The sequence below is a fragment of the Crinia signifera genome, chromosome 2, assembly GCF_055691185.1.
Source record: "Crinia signifera chromosome 2, ASM5569118v1, whole genome shotgun sequence".
Taxonomy (NCBI): domain Eukaryota; kingdom Metazoa; phylum Chordata; class Amphibia; order Anura; family Myobatrachidae; genus Crinia; species Crinia signifera.
The window spans coordinates 105,624,358-105,641,496 of NC_139218.1; the positions used below are offsets into that span (position 1 = coordinate 105,624,358).

The following is a 17,139-nucleotide window of genomic DNA, read 5'->3' on the forward strand; positions in this document are numbered from 1 at the left end:
GTGATCATAAAGGGGAATCCACGTGGTTTTGAGTGGCTTAATATGCTAGAAGGTGTTTCTTTTAGCATTACAGTATAAGTCTTATGTCTACAAAACAGTCATCCTGTCTTCTCGCCTATTACTCGGTGCCAGTATTGTTAAACCTTTTTCACATATTTAATGAACCCGCTCAGTCCAGTTTAACAACTAGGCAATGCCAGCACGTTGTTTCCCTTGGGATGTTTATTTTTCATTCCATGCTAGACTTCAGCCGAGAAGGGTTAATCAGATTTTGGCATCTCGTTCATCACAAAGTTTAGGGCAAAACAAAGATCTTTAGCTGACTACTTATTTAAATGAGAGCCGTCTCCATACCATTGTAGTCTGTGATGGGAAGTGGTTGAAAGGTCTGCAGCATCTAGGTAGACAGGCAAAGGGTTGACATTTACAAGGTCAACATTAACAAAAGGTTGACATGAGTTTTTCACAATTTTTTTTCATACTTCCGCGTGGACTACAATTGGGAAAAGTAAAGTGTACGAAGCATGGTGAGCCATACGAGGGTACGTAGTACGTTGCTTGGGGGGTCCATGTAGACAAGTGTCGCTGGCGTTGCCGCCCGCCTCCCTTCGCAGGGCCAATTCACCTGCATGGCTGCAAATTGATGTTTTGCATAAACATCCCTTCGCAGTCTTATGGGGCGACACCCACATCATTTGATGGTCGTCGTCCCCCCGCACTGTTGTGTGCGAACACTCTGTTCCCCTTGGCCGCTTGCACACAGCGCTCGCACATGTGCAATATTGGGACCCAGCGGGGTGGCATACACACTTGCAGGGCAAAACGAGCGATGGTGGGTGGGCGGGGATAGCTGGGGCCATTCTGCATGCTGCAGCACTGCTATCTCTAGGGATTTCCTCCATTGTCGCGCATGCATAGACCTAGAAAGGACATTGCTGACGACCCTCACGAGCTCACATTTTTCATGATATAATGCATATACACTAGACTGTATGCCATTATCATTCATATTGTTTAATATATTGTTTAGTGCACAGCAATATCTTATCTGTGTCTGGAAAGGAAGGAATTGGATACTGAAACTTAAGGGGTGTACACACAGAGAACTTTTAACAGGAGATTTAGTCGCTTAGTCAAAATCTCCAGTGCATCTAGCCAAAATCTCTCCCAAAATTGTCCATTAGTCAAAATCTCCCCGTGTGTACACCCCTTTAGATTGTGCAACGCTCATAGCTTACCGAGCAGTAGTGACGCCGCCCTGCTGAATCTCCGCCCCCCTCACTGCTATATCCCCTCGCAACCATGCTAGAGGATGTATTATGAAAACATTTTCCATTGCATGTCCCTGCAGCAGGCATTGAATGATTTATCCTGGGCTCACATATATAAGTCAGATGTCAGCACTGCATTCCGCCTGCATTTGCAAGTGAACGCTGGGCATTCCCATGCTGCCCCCCCCCCTTCCCGCCCACTCCTCCTGTGTGAGTGCCACACCGACTGTGCAGGTAGGCAAAGGCACAGAAGCCCTGCACATGCACATTTCAGAATATGCACATGCACAGAGGCTTGCCAACAGTCCCCCGTGCACGCAGAGGACCGATGGAGCCAGAATTATTATTATTATTATTTAAGTGTTTCGCAGCATTGTACAAAGGAAAAGTACAGGGAGAAAAACTTAACATTACAGTAAATAAATAGTACAGTACAGGTAAAAAGAGCGCCACAGTTCAGTACACATTACAGCTTAAATGTAAGTAGCGAGGACTTGATCAGTTTAATACTAGGGGCTGTTGGCAAAAGATGGAGATGAGTATGTGGACGAAGATGGTCACAGTGTCTGAGTATGGGAGAGCTGTGGGTGAAATGTGACGAGAAGAGGACTTTGACAAGAGGAGGGAAGAGGGCCCTGCTCTGAGGAGCTTGCAGTCTAGTAGGAAGGAGAAATTAGCGCCTAATTCATAGTTGTACGCTAATGCATTTGCAATTATGAATTTCTATGCTACGGAATTGGTAATGTTAGCAAGTGATGCTGCTGCCCAGGAATGAAAAGTGACGCCCACTGGAGTGATCGCTAGTTATTCACAATTGTGTACACAGTCACAGCATATACACAATAACAGGGTACATGGACCACACAAGTAGTTCTATGGCTTTACAGGCACCATGTTTCTCTGTGTAGATGATCGCAGCTGATGCCATACACATGCTCCAAAAACCGTCAAGATAGGTCTACACTTTTACCAACACCTGTTGACTCCCTAAATGATAATTTCCTGCTAATTACAAAAAATAGCTTGTACCTTGTGTAAAACAAGTATTGCAGCTTAGGGTGGTCATACTAATTCATACTTGCTGACATTCTGGCTGCCCCCTCTGGGTTGGGACAGCCCGGTCGGCATGGCTTTGGGTTAGGGACACGGCATGGGGCTGCATGTTGGGGGAAATGTAATGTTGACTTGGCGACGTGACCATGCAATTGCGTGGCACTGCCTCCCACTGCACCATGACAAAATTATCAGCATTATAAAAGAGGGGGTGAAGCCATACTAGTGCAATTTGCATCATAGTGTAAACCAGCCGGTCACCTCCCGTGCGTGCAGGTGCTTCCTTTCTGTAAATAACTGTAGGTGCGGGTTTTGGCTGCTGGGGGGTGGGTAATGTGGAGAGGGGAGGCCAGGCCGGGAGACTTGCCCACTCTTCTGGAAGTCAGGATCACCCCTGGTTGTCAGATGCCTCCCAGCCATTCTGGGATAGTATGCAAATATATATTAATAATTAATAGTGTCTTAATTCTGTGTACAAAAGCCCGCAAAAAAAAAATCTTCTATCAAATACTTTGCACACCACTGTATGCGTTTCAGATTTGTTTTCCTCTGGGGTTGTATATACAGGGCATAGTTCTGAAGTCCTAGAGAAGTCAAGTGATAAGTCTACAGTACATATATCTTAACTGTAACCTAGAAATTGTCACTTAATTGTTAATGGTTAACAATGCATTCTTTACAAAAAGAAGGGAATAAGAAAGGGCTGTTTGTTCCTATATATTTCTCCAAAAATAGTACATTCCGAGAACTAAAAATCACTTTACTGCTGTGTACTTTTTTCTATTATGATTAACAAAGTTGTAGCTACCTATTATATACTCTGCTTTAAAAGGGTAATAAATGTTAAAGTGTATTATGTTCCCATATGACTGCCTGCAAGTAGAAAATGATTATGCTCTTTGGAACATTCATGAGCTACTTCTTTCTGACACTCCCCGGTATCAACCGGTTGAAGGTTGCTGGCTGATTAGTGGGGAAGAAGGCATTTCTGAGATAAGTCTACAACTCTATCATTACACTTCAGTGTCTGATCTCTGTGAAGCTGTACAGAGGGAGGTGTCTTCTACCCAATCCCCTATTTGCTCTTAAAGAGACATTCAGCTAAACAATTACTAAAATCATGAAGGTTTTCTTGTAGAATCGCATGGCTTTTTTTTTTCAGTATGTTTAAATTTCCAAATATTGCCCGCGGCTGTGACTGCAGAGATGCCTGTTAGCAGGTTTTTCTCCTGCAAGTGCTACAGTGCTCATGCAATGATAATTTAAATTAGACGCAATAGTTACACACCAATTTGTTATACTATCAGTATTCAATCCCCTGCTGCTATTTCCGACGGTGGAAATAGCGGCGGGTGCCTATTCAATGCTGTCTTGCCCGACAGCATTAAACAGGCATCTCGGCAGAATTGACCCAACTTTAGAAGCAGTCGGGCCCGTTCTGATGAGAAAGGCCATGGATTGTCGATCTCCCGGCCGTATCTCGATGATCCACGGCCCTATCTTGCGGCCACTCCCCCTTTTTTGCATTCGTCAGACGGGACATTGAATCCCGCCTGCCAAGATGCAGTCGTTTGGGCTGAAAGCAGCTCAGTTTTGTCATTTGAGCTGCTTTCAGGTCAAATACCACCCAGTGTGTATGACCCGGGAACGAGCGGCGAGGGCTGATGCGTGCTCTCCCCTCATCGCCGGCCATCACCGCTTATCTGCTGGTGTTACCAGCAGATGAGCGATGGGGTTGGACGGCTTTCCATAGCATCCTGCTATGGAAAGTCATCCATCCCTGGGAAAATTGCTTAGACGCCCGAAAATCGCACAGTGTGTATGCACCTTTACATAAGAACGTAGTGAGGGAAACCATATTGGGGTATCTTTACTGTAGTTGACAACTTCTATTTGGCTTATAATTTGCTCACTTGCAAATAAAATATATTACTCTTATCGTGGTTTCTTTATGTGCGTACCAGTACTGTAAGATCGCAGTTTCTGTACAGCATTCCAGACGAGCCAGAGAAGCACAGAAGACAACGGGCCAGATTCTCTACGCTTCAAAAGTGATAAAATCCAGAGTGATAAACAGCCAGCCAATCAGCTCCTACCTGCCATGTCACAGACTGTGTTTGAAAAATGTCAGGCAGGAGCTGATTGGCTGGCTGTTTATCACTCTCTATTTTATCACTTTTGAAGCTTAGAGAATCTGGCCCATCGTGAGTATGAATTCTTTCCACAGGAACCCAAATGGATTCAACATGGAAAAGAGGACAGGCCATCGGTGGACCCATAGGTAATGTATGAGTGGATGATTGTAGTATGTAATAAAGTTTTACTGCTTGTATGTGTTTTTTTCACTATTTGCAATGTTGTGGAACTAGTCCCGGTGGGCCCTTTAATGCCCCACATGCTGGGACTTGTGGTTCTTCAAGTCCCTGCATGTGGTGTGGGCTTGCTGGGACTTGTAGTTTCACTCCACAGGGGCACTGGGGACAGGCCCGGGCTTCAGCGGCTGACCGGTCAGGGGGTGAATGCTTTGGCGGGGGGACTTGTATAAAACGCTCCCCCCAGCTGTGGCATTACCCTGCTGGCTGATTAGGCCCGGTGCAGGTTCTGGAAGTACGGGGGACCCCTACTAATCTTTTCCCCCATATTTTGGGAATCAGGACCAGCCCTTGAGCCTGGGAATGATTTTAAAAATCAACCGGAACCCTATTTGCTTTGTCTCCTGATTTTTTAAAACCAGGACTGGCTCTTTGAGCCTGGGGCCTGTTATGCTCAGGAGGGGCGACCTCACACCATTTTTTATTTTTTACTTTAACACATTTTTTAGGACAGAACCATGCACAGATCGCACTGGTCGTTTTGTGTTGCGATTTTTGGTAAAGTTTTTCCAAAACGGCATCCTATCAAATTTGCGTGTTGTATACTTTTTAATGGGAAAACATCTGGATGCGAATTGTAGTTTGTTGAAAAAAATCGACAGGTCCTAGTAAGTTCACAATTTTGGAAAACCGTGCGTTTTTTTGACAAAAAATTGGCAAAAGTCGGGATATCTCATCCCATTAAGTGTCACCCCCAATTACTGCAAAACTCTGTTGTGACAGAAACCTCTTGCCATCTTGTTAGATCAGGGAGTCCCTGAGGACACCTGCTTAACTGGCAACATCTACACTGTCTCCTCTCCCCTGTTTAATGTCAGTCTACATGATCCTGTCATGCTGTCCTACTGTAAGTCCATGTTTACAAACATTAGTGCAACTGAAATGTTAAAGATACCGTGAAAGGAAGAAAGACTTTTTCACTACGCTCGCATATGATTATCCATTTCTCAGGGACAACGATTCTTATAGGCCAGTAAAAGTAACACAGTCTGTAGCTCAACTGTATGTTTGTATGCTCATAAAACAGAATAAGACATGTGAACACAAGATTAGCTAATTATGCATTCTCCAGGTTCGGTTAGCACTGGATCTGTCTAGGTAGAAGCAGACCTGTGTAACACTCCTTCTTAAGGTGTACAAGGTTTGGCCACATCTTCATTTCCAGTACTGTGTAAGACAGTCTCATGCCAACTGTGATTTCGAAAACTGTTGTTGATCTGTGTATAACCTGTTTCCTGATGTAATGTTACGTGGAGTGCTGACTTCACCCACTTTTTTTTACTTTTTAACTTTTTGGACGGTGTTCTGACCTTATGCATCTCTGCAAGTACAGCAACTTCCAATAATCATTTGCAGATATAGGCTGCGAGACTGAGCAAGGATTTTATGGCTGAAGTACACTTCGGTGTCTATTGTTTTCAGATTTATTGATCTTATCTATAATTAATCATGAGTGCATTCTGTCTTTTCATAAACAGAAGCAAAATAAACTCCTAACATATAGAACAGACTGTCTTACATTACTATTGTTCCAAGACTCAGCTGTTATACAACTACATTCCCGTTGCAGGTGCAGTGCTAGAGGTATAGGTCAGATTGTACGGTCATATACTTTTTTGTAGGAGTTACTTAACCAGCACTTCGACTGGACTGTATGTCAACTGCAATCACGTGTCATTTACCCTGTTTAAGGGTCCTGGATACACTAAACCAGGGATGGGGAACCTTCGGTCCTCCAGCTGTTGTTGAACTACACACCCCAGCATGCCCTGCAACAGTTTTAGAACGGCCACATAGCAAAATTGTAGCAGGGCATGCTGGGATGAGTAGTTCAATAACAGCTGGAGGGCCAAAGATTCCCCATCCCTGCACTAAACATTCAAAAGTAATCTAGCGCTTGCCTACAGGGAAAAGATTTGAGAATTGTAAACCAAAGCTCTTTAAATGCATATGGTGAAGGCTGCATTGTGCTTACTGTAACCAAGCTCCTTGGAGCAGTGCCCTCTTCCCTCTTCTCTTGTACTTTAATTCCTTCTCTCTCCTACTCAGCAGCCCCCTATACCCATATTTTCTCTCGCTCGTAACTGGTCATCTCTTCCAACGACTGCTCACCCCTAGTAGTATGCCAAATACTTTTTTACTTTCAGCGGCAGCTGCATCGCCGACTACCCAGTGGAGGACAGGAGCTGCTAAGCACATATACTTGTGTAGATATATGTAATATATTTACTGCCAGTGTATGTGGATCAGCAGTAGCGCTGCATACCAAAGCCGTCATGGTGAACCTCTCCTAAGCCCACCCAAAGAGTCTCATTGGCTACGTCACATACTGTAAGTCCGGTGGTGGGTTTAAGAGAGTGAATCCAAATAATGAGCCCATATTCACCAAGTCGGCTATGGTACGCAAAGCCGCTGCTGATCCGGATACACTGCCAGCACATATCTTACATACATCTATACATGTATGTTTCTATGTGCTCCCCCCCTGCAGTAGCTAGTCGGCACTGCACCCTCTGCTGTTTTGCTTCCTTCCATCTTATGATGTATTGTGTACTTAGAATTGTGTTGATAATTGCTACCTGTGCTTGTTTTAGTTTTTCGGTAACTATATGTTAAGTTCTGTGTATTGTTCTAATGTGTGCCATATGTTCAGCGACGCAAGCCACTTATGTAATAATAAAATGTAATAATTGACACGGTCGGCAGTGTGTATGCATGGGGAAAGAATAAACACACGTTTCCTTGGGCATTTACACACTTCACACACAAATCATTTAAAGGTGCGTCCAATATAACATAGAATTCCAGATAGAAGTAAGACCACACGTCAGTGAATTGTAGAATCAAATCTTGTTCATTTTAGAGCTATTTTGTTAATCAGAGAAGACAAATAGTATAACATCTGAAATAAGCCGATGTTCAAGGGTTCAAGCGCTCTTCATCAAGTGCAACACGGTGTACCAAAGTAGCTCTCAATGAGCATGTCTCCATTTTACAGGTCACTTGCTTGTAGTATCACTACTTCCTAGAATTCTACATTGTACTTGGGTTTGAGGAGACCTGCTTTGCCAGTGCACCGCTTCTCCTCAGGGCAGGTTATCCCTGGGAGACTTAAGGTGCCCATACACTCTGCAATTTGCAGGTGCACATCTTCCGCGCACATCCCTCCGCACAGTTCAGTAAGTACTGTATGTGCTGCACATACTTTTTGAACTAGATCCCGATTGCAACTCATCACACGCAAATCACATGCTATTTGCGTGTGTTGCAATCAGGACCAAAACGCATGTAATTATCGCAGCATGTATGTAAAGCCCAATACACACTAGACATTTGTTTTAAAAGATATCGCTCATTTTGGCCCTTCTGAGCAATATCTTCAAAAAAATTGCTTGGTGTGTATTGTCAATATCGCTAATGATGCGTGCTCATGTGCACAGCTAGGAAACATACACTCCATCCTGTCGTCTTTGCTGCATGCCCAATGGTAACTACATCGTCACTGACGTCGCTGAACGATATTGTTCAGTTGGTATGCTCTATATCGTTCACCTGGTTTTACTGCCAACATCATTAACGATATCGGCGATAGAGTCCATTGTCTAGTATTTATGGGGCTTTATCCTCCCTTCTGATCTGTGGATCCACTACAGCATATACCTGAGCACTTTTTTATTAGACTACTTAGATATGCATGATATGCTGTGGAGTAATATTATTTAGTATGTTTGATATTGACAAGAGGCAGCATTATGATGATGTCATAGAGAAGTGACCATTACTGTTGCTGTTCTGTTGCATGCATGTTTGTAATAGATTGTGACTTGTACCTTCCTGTTACAATCAACACATGTGCATCGATATATGCATACCTCCCAACATGATTCTCTCCAGGAGGGACACAATGCTCTGCTCCTGGACTTCCATGGTAATATATGATTACCATTACCTGTGTTGAACAGGTTAAGTGATCAGAAAGGTGTTTCCACACAGGTGATGGCAATCATACATTACCAGGGAAGTCCCGGAACAGAGCATTGTGTCACTCCTGAAGAGAGGGTCATGTTGGGAGCTTTGTATATGTATCTATATGCTTTCCATTAACTTTATTATATCACTTTCACACCTAAGTCCCAGGAACGGTCGGGGTAAAGTGAACACTGATTCAAGCTGTCACAGCTGCTCGATCCAGGTTATTCCCGGTTCGTCCCCTTCACACTGCACCTGTGTCTGGCAATATCCCAAGTCAAATGCTGAGCGTGAAGAGTATTAGATTCTATACCACTTGGGAAAGAAACCACTTCCTCATTGGAACTGAAGAAAAGGGGCATTTCATGTGCATATATCTCCAAATAGTCTACATTACCACAGTGCAGACATGAGTTCTTTAAGTGTGGCTTCATGTGAACTTTACTTAGGGCCTGATTCAGACCTGGTAGCAAGGCTTCAATTTTTGCAGATAGAAAAAAACATGCTGCACTGCAGGTGGGGCAGATGTAACATGTGCAGAGAGAGTTAGATTTGGGTTGGGTGTGTTAAAACGGAAATTGAAATTGCAGTGTAACGGCCCCCCATACACTAGTGAGATTTGGTCAGATTTGACCAGATTCCGATGGATTGGGGCGATAAATCAGACCAAATCACACGTGTTTAACATCCCGTCTGACTCGATGCACGGTCCCATGCACATCAGATTGGAGTAGGATATGCTACACATAAGATTTGCTAAATCTAGGAATTTGTTTTCGGTTTGCTGTGCAGCAGCCAGGTGGGTAACAAGTCATCAGCATACAGTATAACAATAAACAATATAAACAGGTGGGGGAACATGTACAGTCATATAGAAAGTTATTCCGAGGGGACACCATGTTAGATTATGTGCAAAGGGTTATGGCGCGACTAGACAGTGAGGTGTTCATGAGTTCACGTGTCAACAGGTGAACCGCTTGAGGAAAGAAACTTTTTAGGCTTCTGGAGGACCTGGTGGGGATAGCCCTGTAGTGTCTGCATGATGGCAGCAGGTTGTTAGGTGCAACCTGGTGCCGGGTGGGGGGACGTAGAGAGGCGGCTGGTGGGGGACACAGCAAGCCAGGAGGGGACGCAGATAGGTAGGCATGGGAAACCAGACAGACAGCGAACTAAAAAAAAACATACAAATTAATGTGCAGCCAGTAATTGGCTGAGAGCTCTCTCCCAGCCAATCAGTGGCTTCCCATTCATTTTTATGGGGTTTTTTTTCTCTGCAGCTTGGCTCCTCGCTCCCCCTGCCCAGCTCTTCGTGAAGGGAGGGAGATTGGTAGACTAATGAGGGAGAGAGGGAGATTGCTGTTATTTCAGGGAGTCTCCCCCAGAATGCAGGAGGGTAGGTAACTATGATGTAACAGTGTAATGTTGGCTAGGTGACATGAGGGTGTGAGCTACACTAATGAGGGAGATTGCTGCTATGTCAAGGAGTCTCCTGCAGAATGCAGGAGGGGAGGTAACTATGATGTAACAGTGTGATGTGGGCTAGGTGACATAAGGGAGATTGCTAGACTAATGAGGGAGAGAGGGAGATTGCTGATATGTCAGGGAGTCTCCTGCAGAATGCAGGAGGGTAGGTAACTATGGGCTGGGGTGTGATTTCTACTATTTTAGACCTATTTCTCTATTAGTTACTGTTTCAGTGTTCCATTCCCTGTGCTACATTGAACTCTTGCAAGAACTGACTAGAGCAGGGGTGTCAAACTCAAATTCATCGGGGGCCGCATCAGCAGTTTGGTCACCCTCAAAGGGCCAGTTGTATCTGTAGGACTATGTGTCCACTCTTTATTATCATAATAGTGTCCTTCATACAAGTATGTCCCAAATAATACCACTGTAACTCAGCAGTAGCATTTCCCTCCTGCTATTGCTGTGAACTGCAGTGCATTAGGGCACACGCTGCCTGCACAGGGGGGCAGCACTCAGTCTTAGGGCATATGTCCTGCTTATTATCATGGGACACAGCAATTAATGATGGGCTGCAATGTGCCAGTGCACACACACACACATAGGCAGAGAGTTTGACACTTACCCACTCTGATGCGTCCACTCCAGTCTGAGCTGCTCCACCACCAAGGACACAGCTGCGCTCTCACACAGGCACATTTCCCCCTCCCTCCTGTGAGTAGCGCTCCTCTCACTATCTATCCAGGAGTGGGGGGCAGCGTGCTCCCGGTCACTGTGCAGTGCACACTCAGCAGTAAGTGACCTGGAGCGCACAGCAGCAGCAGCACCATTCACCACGACGGACCTGCTCTTTCCTCTCTATGGCTCCTATACAGCAGGTAGGAGCGGAGGAGGGGTTGACGACCGGCGGCACTGCGCTAGAGGGCAGACGTTCTCTGGCTTGCAGGCTGCCGAGCATGCGCTGAAGAGGCGGCTTTCTTGTTTAAAAAAAAAAAATCGAGAATAAAAGGTGAAGGCTGGCGGCGGCTGCGCGGGCCACATGAAGAGGTCTGGCGGGCCGGATTTGGCCCGCGGGCCTTGTGTTTGATACCCCTGGACTAGAGGATTAGAAATTGCACATTCAGTCTCTGATAACTCAGTCTAAAAGGAACAAAAATTTAGAAACTACGATAGTGTAAAGCAGTTTCTCAAATTCATAAAATATTACAAAGAAGTAGATAGACAAAATGGCCCACAGATGTGAATCCTGTAAAGAGTATGAATGGTAACTCTATGGTTATGCACAGGTAACATAGTGGGTACTTATGTGTTATCTGGACTCCCATGTTAAATGCACCCCATTTTTTCATACCCCTACTATCCAACTACGCATGGAGTTGATTTTATATAGTGTGGCGAGCCACCGTGCCCGAAGCGTGGTGAGCGCAGCGAGCCCCGCGAGGGGACGCGGTCTCATAAAAAAAACGGGAGTCCAGATATTACATAAGTACCACATAGTGTTTTTGAAATTTACAGTGTGAGAGCTGCTTCGTCAAATGAGTTGTTTTTGTAATTTACCTGGATGTTGATGATCAAATGAGTTGGTATTGATTTCTTTATCCAGTGGCTCTCAGGCCAAAATCCTGGTTCTCCAGAAGGAAAGGAAAGTACTATAGTCTGCCAATTTTACTTTCAAATTTATTGTGAAATAGTAATAAATGCACTTACAGATAAATAAATGCAGAAACCATGTGGTGTCGTAGTTGGAAATAAAAAGCCGGTGCAATGGGAAAATATGCAAAAGCCAGCAGCAGGGCCCAAAGTACACTTTGCACACAAAGACATTGCTGCTGACGCTGTACAAATGGGTTTATGGAGCAATGTTTTTTTTTTCATAATTTGCAGTACTATTTCTAGAATCTAATATAACCCATTTAAAATCCTGAATCTTTCATCTCATTACCTTTTGTAATTTACCTCCTCATTATAGTCTGTGTTCTAGCTCCTTGTAGTAACTTTGCAAGTAAAAGAGCATCTGCGTACTGTTGTGTAAAGGTGCCCATACACTGAGCCGATTTTGGGTGATTTTTTTCCGATTCCGACGAATCGGGCTGTGAAATGGGCTCAGTTTGATGTCCCGCACGGCCCCATGCGCATCGGACCAGATCCTCTGGTCGGACCTGCTGGCCCTCCGACCACTTGAGCTGGTGGTGGTGACGGGGGGCAGGCAGCTCATAGTTGCGGCAGCCGGGTCTGTCTGAGAAGCGGCGGTGGCTGGGAGCTTGTAGCAGCATTTTACGGGGCAGGAGATGCGGCTGCTAAATATTTTGAAATGACTGGCCGGACGGACGTTGATTGGCTGAGAGAATTCTCTCAGCCAATCAGATGGGAGGCAGCTGACTGGCTTAGAGAATTCTCTCAGCCAATCAGTGTCCAGCCACTCATTTAAAAATATTAATCAGCCATATTCCGCCGCCCGGCAAAATGCGGCTACAATCTCCCAGCTGCCGCCACTGCTCAGATGGACCCCGCTGCCCAGCACTATGAGCTGTCCGCCACCACTACTAACTGGCAAGACCCCGCTACCCCCCCCCCCCCCCCCCCACTGCGGCAGTAGACCTCGGGGAGTATTACATGCAATAAAGGACAAATCGGCCCAGTGTATGGGGGCCTTTATTAGACATATATTTCTATACAGTGCATGCACACTAACAAAAATCAGACTCTCTTCTGCTTAACTTTTGATATCTGTAAGCATACTGTGGCCTCTGTCCCCAGTTTTATACAGCTACACAGGATTTCAAAATCTTAACTGAATCATACAACGGCATTGGCTGCGCTGTCCGGTCAAAATTTGAATATGAAATAACGGTGTTCAAATATTGTTGTATTAAAACACCATTCTATCCTTACAGGTTTTTTATTATTGATCACCTTAATATTAACATGTTTATGCTTGCAATGTGTCTGTAGAGTGAAGAGGATCGATACGTGTTCATTGCAGAATGGTATGATCAAAATGCTGCTCTGCAGAGGCGTTACCAGCTCCTCTTCTACCCCAAGGATGGATCTGTGGAAATGGTGAGTTTGCAGGAGTTAAAAAAATATTTTTCTTAAAAGTGGTTTTCCAACTGACTTTTGCATCACCTCGCTTTCCCTTGTATTAATACCTTAATGAGGTTGTACGTTGGGCCATTGGTTAGTGATTAATCATGGTATAGGATGGGAAGATCAGGCACCTTATGTGAAGTTAAAGGGGATGTGGTGAACAAAGGCACTGAATGGGAGATAGATGTACATAAAGGGGGTTATTCTGATTCACTTGGAAAGGCACCTCTAATGGACAAAACCATATGCACTGCAGGTGGGGCTGATGTAACATGTGCAGAGAGTGTTAGATTTGGGTGGGGGGTGTACTTCAAACTGATATATTTATTGCAGTGTACAAATAAAGCAGCCAGTATTTACCCAGCACAGAAACAATAAAACAACCAAATCTAAAGGCCCCCATACATTAGTCCGACTTGTCCTAAGGACAAGTCTGACCTGATTTCCCCCTGCAGCTCCCCGGGAGGGGGACACACGATTTGGCACTTGATGTGCCAAGTTTTGCAAATGATACATCGCATGCGATGTATCATTTGCAACTCCCGGGGAGCTGCAATGTGGAGCGAGCAGGGGTGCCGGGAACATCGAGGTGGCGGGCGGGGGATGCTGCAAGGCGGCTGGGGGGACGGACGCACGCTGCTAGTAGTGTGGACACTGCAGGGGACACAGGCGGCAGTAGCATAGAGCCGGGCGGGGGGAGCCGGGAGCTGTCAGTACTGAAGAAAAAAAGCCCATACAATGAATGAGCAGCCTGTGATTGGCTGAGCGCTCTCTCAGCCAATTGCTGACAGGCTGAGAGAGCGCTCAGCCAATCACAGGCTGTCCATTCATTGTATGGGCTTTTTTTTTTTTCAGTGCTGACAGCTCCCGGCTCCCCCCGCCCGGCTCTATGTTACTGCCGCCTGTGTCCCCCGCAGCGTCCGCACTACTAGCGGCGTGTCCCCCCCCCCTACCCGGACGGAGCATGACAGCTCCCTGCTCCGGCTCCCCCTGCCGCCCCCCTCCCTCGCCGGCGTCTCCCGCCCCCCTCCCTCGCCGGCGTCCTCAGAGTCCCCACGGCTGCACATAAGATTTAGCAAATCTTATGTGCAGCCGGTCCGACGTCCCGACTCTGACCCGATGCGCACGGGACGGCGCATCTGGTCGGACCGGGTGTCAAAACCTGCGATTTGGTCCGATTTCACTGCCCGATCCATCTGGATCGGGTGAAATCGGGGCCAAATTGCATAGTGTATGGCAGCCTTAACTCTCTCTGCACATGTTATATCAGCCCCACCTGCAGAGTGATTGTGCCTTTCCGAGTGAATCAGAATAACCCCCAAAGTGTAGCTATATAGAGGGTCACAGTTCTCGGTGACTAAATTGTTTAATATAATCTCTGCTGCAGTTGTGGTTTGGAGCCATAACAACTCAGAATCAGTTGCTAAAGATCTGCAACTCTATAGGCCCCAATACATTAGTCCGACTCGTCCTAAGGACAAGTTGGACCTGGTTTCCCCTGCAGCTCCCCTGGAGGGGAAACCTGATTAGGCACTTGATGTGCCAAGTTTTGCATATGATAAATCGAATGCGATTTATCATATACAACTCCCTGGGAGCTGCAAGGTGGAGGGAGCAGGGGGGACGGCGGACAGCGAGGTGGCGGATGCTGTGAGGCGGCTGGCGGGGGACGCTGCGGGGGACACAGAGGAGGCAGGGGGAGCCGGAGCAGGGAGCTGTCAGTGACGTGCTGCAAGGGGGAAAAAAGGCCATACAATGAATGGGCAGCCAGTGATTGGCTGAGCGCTCTCTCAGCCAATCACAGGCTGCACATTCACTAGTAAAAGTACATTTAAAAAAAAAAAATGTGCATACATAAAAGCGAGTCACAAAAACAAAGTAACTCTTACAGAAAAAGCATTACTCTCATTTAGGTCTGCAGCTGGGATTAATTAAGGACTATAAATTTTTGATTTTGGTGTTTGAACCTAAAGATGTAGCGCCGCTCATTCAATCCAGGCACCCGCCAGATCTCTTTCACTAGCGAGCGCCGGTGATAGGGACTGGGACGCGCGTGTGGTTAACACGCACACGCGTCCCAGTATCACGGCGGCTGGGCAGCGTCTCCCTGCCCGTCTCCGCTTCAGGGAGACGCTGCCCAGTTCGGGGGGGGGGGGGTGTCGGGGTGGCGAGGGGGCTGAGACGGGGTTGGGTATGAAATCCCGGCAGTCAGAAGACTGTCACCAAGGTTACAATGGCCAGAATGTAGACAGTAGTTTTACCCTACACTCAATCCTAATCCCAAACCCTGCATCCGACAGAATAACCTCTCTCTAGTGCAGTGGTCAGGGTACAGGGGTAAATTACCCCAAAGGGATGTTGTAGTGTTCAGGAGGACAACATCTGCTTATTACGACTTCTTTCCCCTGTGCTGCCCAGTCACAGGTGGGAATCTGCCTGCAAGCAATGCCGCCACTCTGAATGAGATGGAAGCTGTGTCTTGCTAGCATTCATCCCCACAGCTTTAGGGAGAGCTGCACCCTGCAGAACACCCTTCATCAGAGACGGCCCTCCCTTTCCCTGATAAGGAGTCCTGAAGTTGTAACCTGGGATGGATATGGATAGATTGCAGTTAAAGCGACACAACAATAACTGGAGGGGTTCTTCTTGTATTCCTGTACTGTGTGGTATTCATGCAGAGGGGAAACGGCCACCTGTCAGATCAGACTTAGGTCGACCCCGGAAGGTCGACTGACCCCAAGGTCGACAGGGTTAAAGGTCGACATGGGATTAGGTCGACATGAGTTTTTCACTGTTTTTTTAGCCGACGTGCCAACAGGCGGTATTTCATGCCCTACCATCCACTAGGGCGTGGTGGGAGAATAAAATAGTGTGCCCGAAGCATCGGGGGCGAAGCTAGGGGCTGCGGTTCAACTCCAACTGTGTCCATGTCGACTGTGACGACATTCGGGTAAAAAAAACAGTAATAAACTCATGTCGACCTAATGCCTGTCAACCTAGGCCCATGTCAACCTTGGCCCATGTCGACATTGACCCATGTCGACCATGGGGCCAGTCGACCTTCCGGGGTTGACCTAATGACTGTAGACCTAAGTCTGTTCTGACAGATGTACCGCTTCCATGCAGAGACCAAGACAAATTGGGGAGGTGTCAGCACTCAGCATGTTTTTCAAGATGGCAAAGGGAATGAGGAAGTTTTTTTATTAACAGTTTCTTATAAAGCGCATACATATTCCGCAGCGCTTTACAGAGAATATCACAGAACAGTCACATCAGTCCCTGTAGAGTTTACAATCTATGTTCCCTACCACATGTACACTCACTTACAGACATTCTAGTGTCAATTTGTTTCGAGCCACCTACCAGTATTTTGTTTTGGATTGTGGGAGGAAACCGGAGTACCTGGAGTAAACCCACGCAAGTACAGGGAGAATATACAAACTCCGCACAGTTAGAGCCATGGTGGGAATAGAACCCATGACCTCAGTGCTGTGAGGCAGTAATACTAACCATTAAACCATCCGTAGTGCCTGTAAAATTCCAGTACTTTACAGACTAGATTGGGTATACATCAGATAGCTTTAGCTGATTATATCAGGGATAGGCTGGAATGGGCAAATGAGACATCACAGCATGCTCTGTCAATAGTTTTATTTCAGTTAGTTTTTTGTTTTTCTTGCGGATTTTATGGGGGTATGGGTCATAGGGTCGACAAGGGGAAGGTCAACATGCATCAAGGTCGACATTTCTGAATATTAACATGGGGAAGGTCGACACATGCATTAGGTCAACATGGACACTAAAAAAGTGTACCGTGTCCCCTCACATGTGCTCGCCATGCTTTCGGCATGACGCCTTGCTACGCATGGCACACTATTTTATTCTCCCACCTCGCCCTAGTGGATGGTAGGGCAGGAAATACAGCC

The 17,139-nt window shown here is 46.2% G+C and overlaps 1 protein-coding gene across 1 annotated transcript in view; it reads left to right on the plus strand.

The window, feature by feature from the left end:
* NME7 (NME/NM23 family member 7) overlaps nt 1–17,139 on the plus strand; it is a 154,482-nt gene that overhangs the window by 24,523 nt on the left and 112,820 nt on the right. Inside the window, exon 2 of the mRNA XM_083172687.1 lies at nt 13,079–13,186. Within this exon, the coding sequence (XP_083028813.1) occupies nt 13,079–13,186 (108 nt within the window). The remainder of the gene's footprint in view (nt 1–13,078; nt 13,187–17,139) is intronic.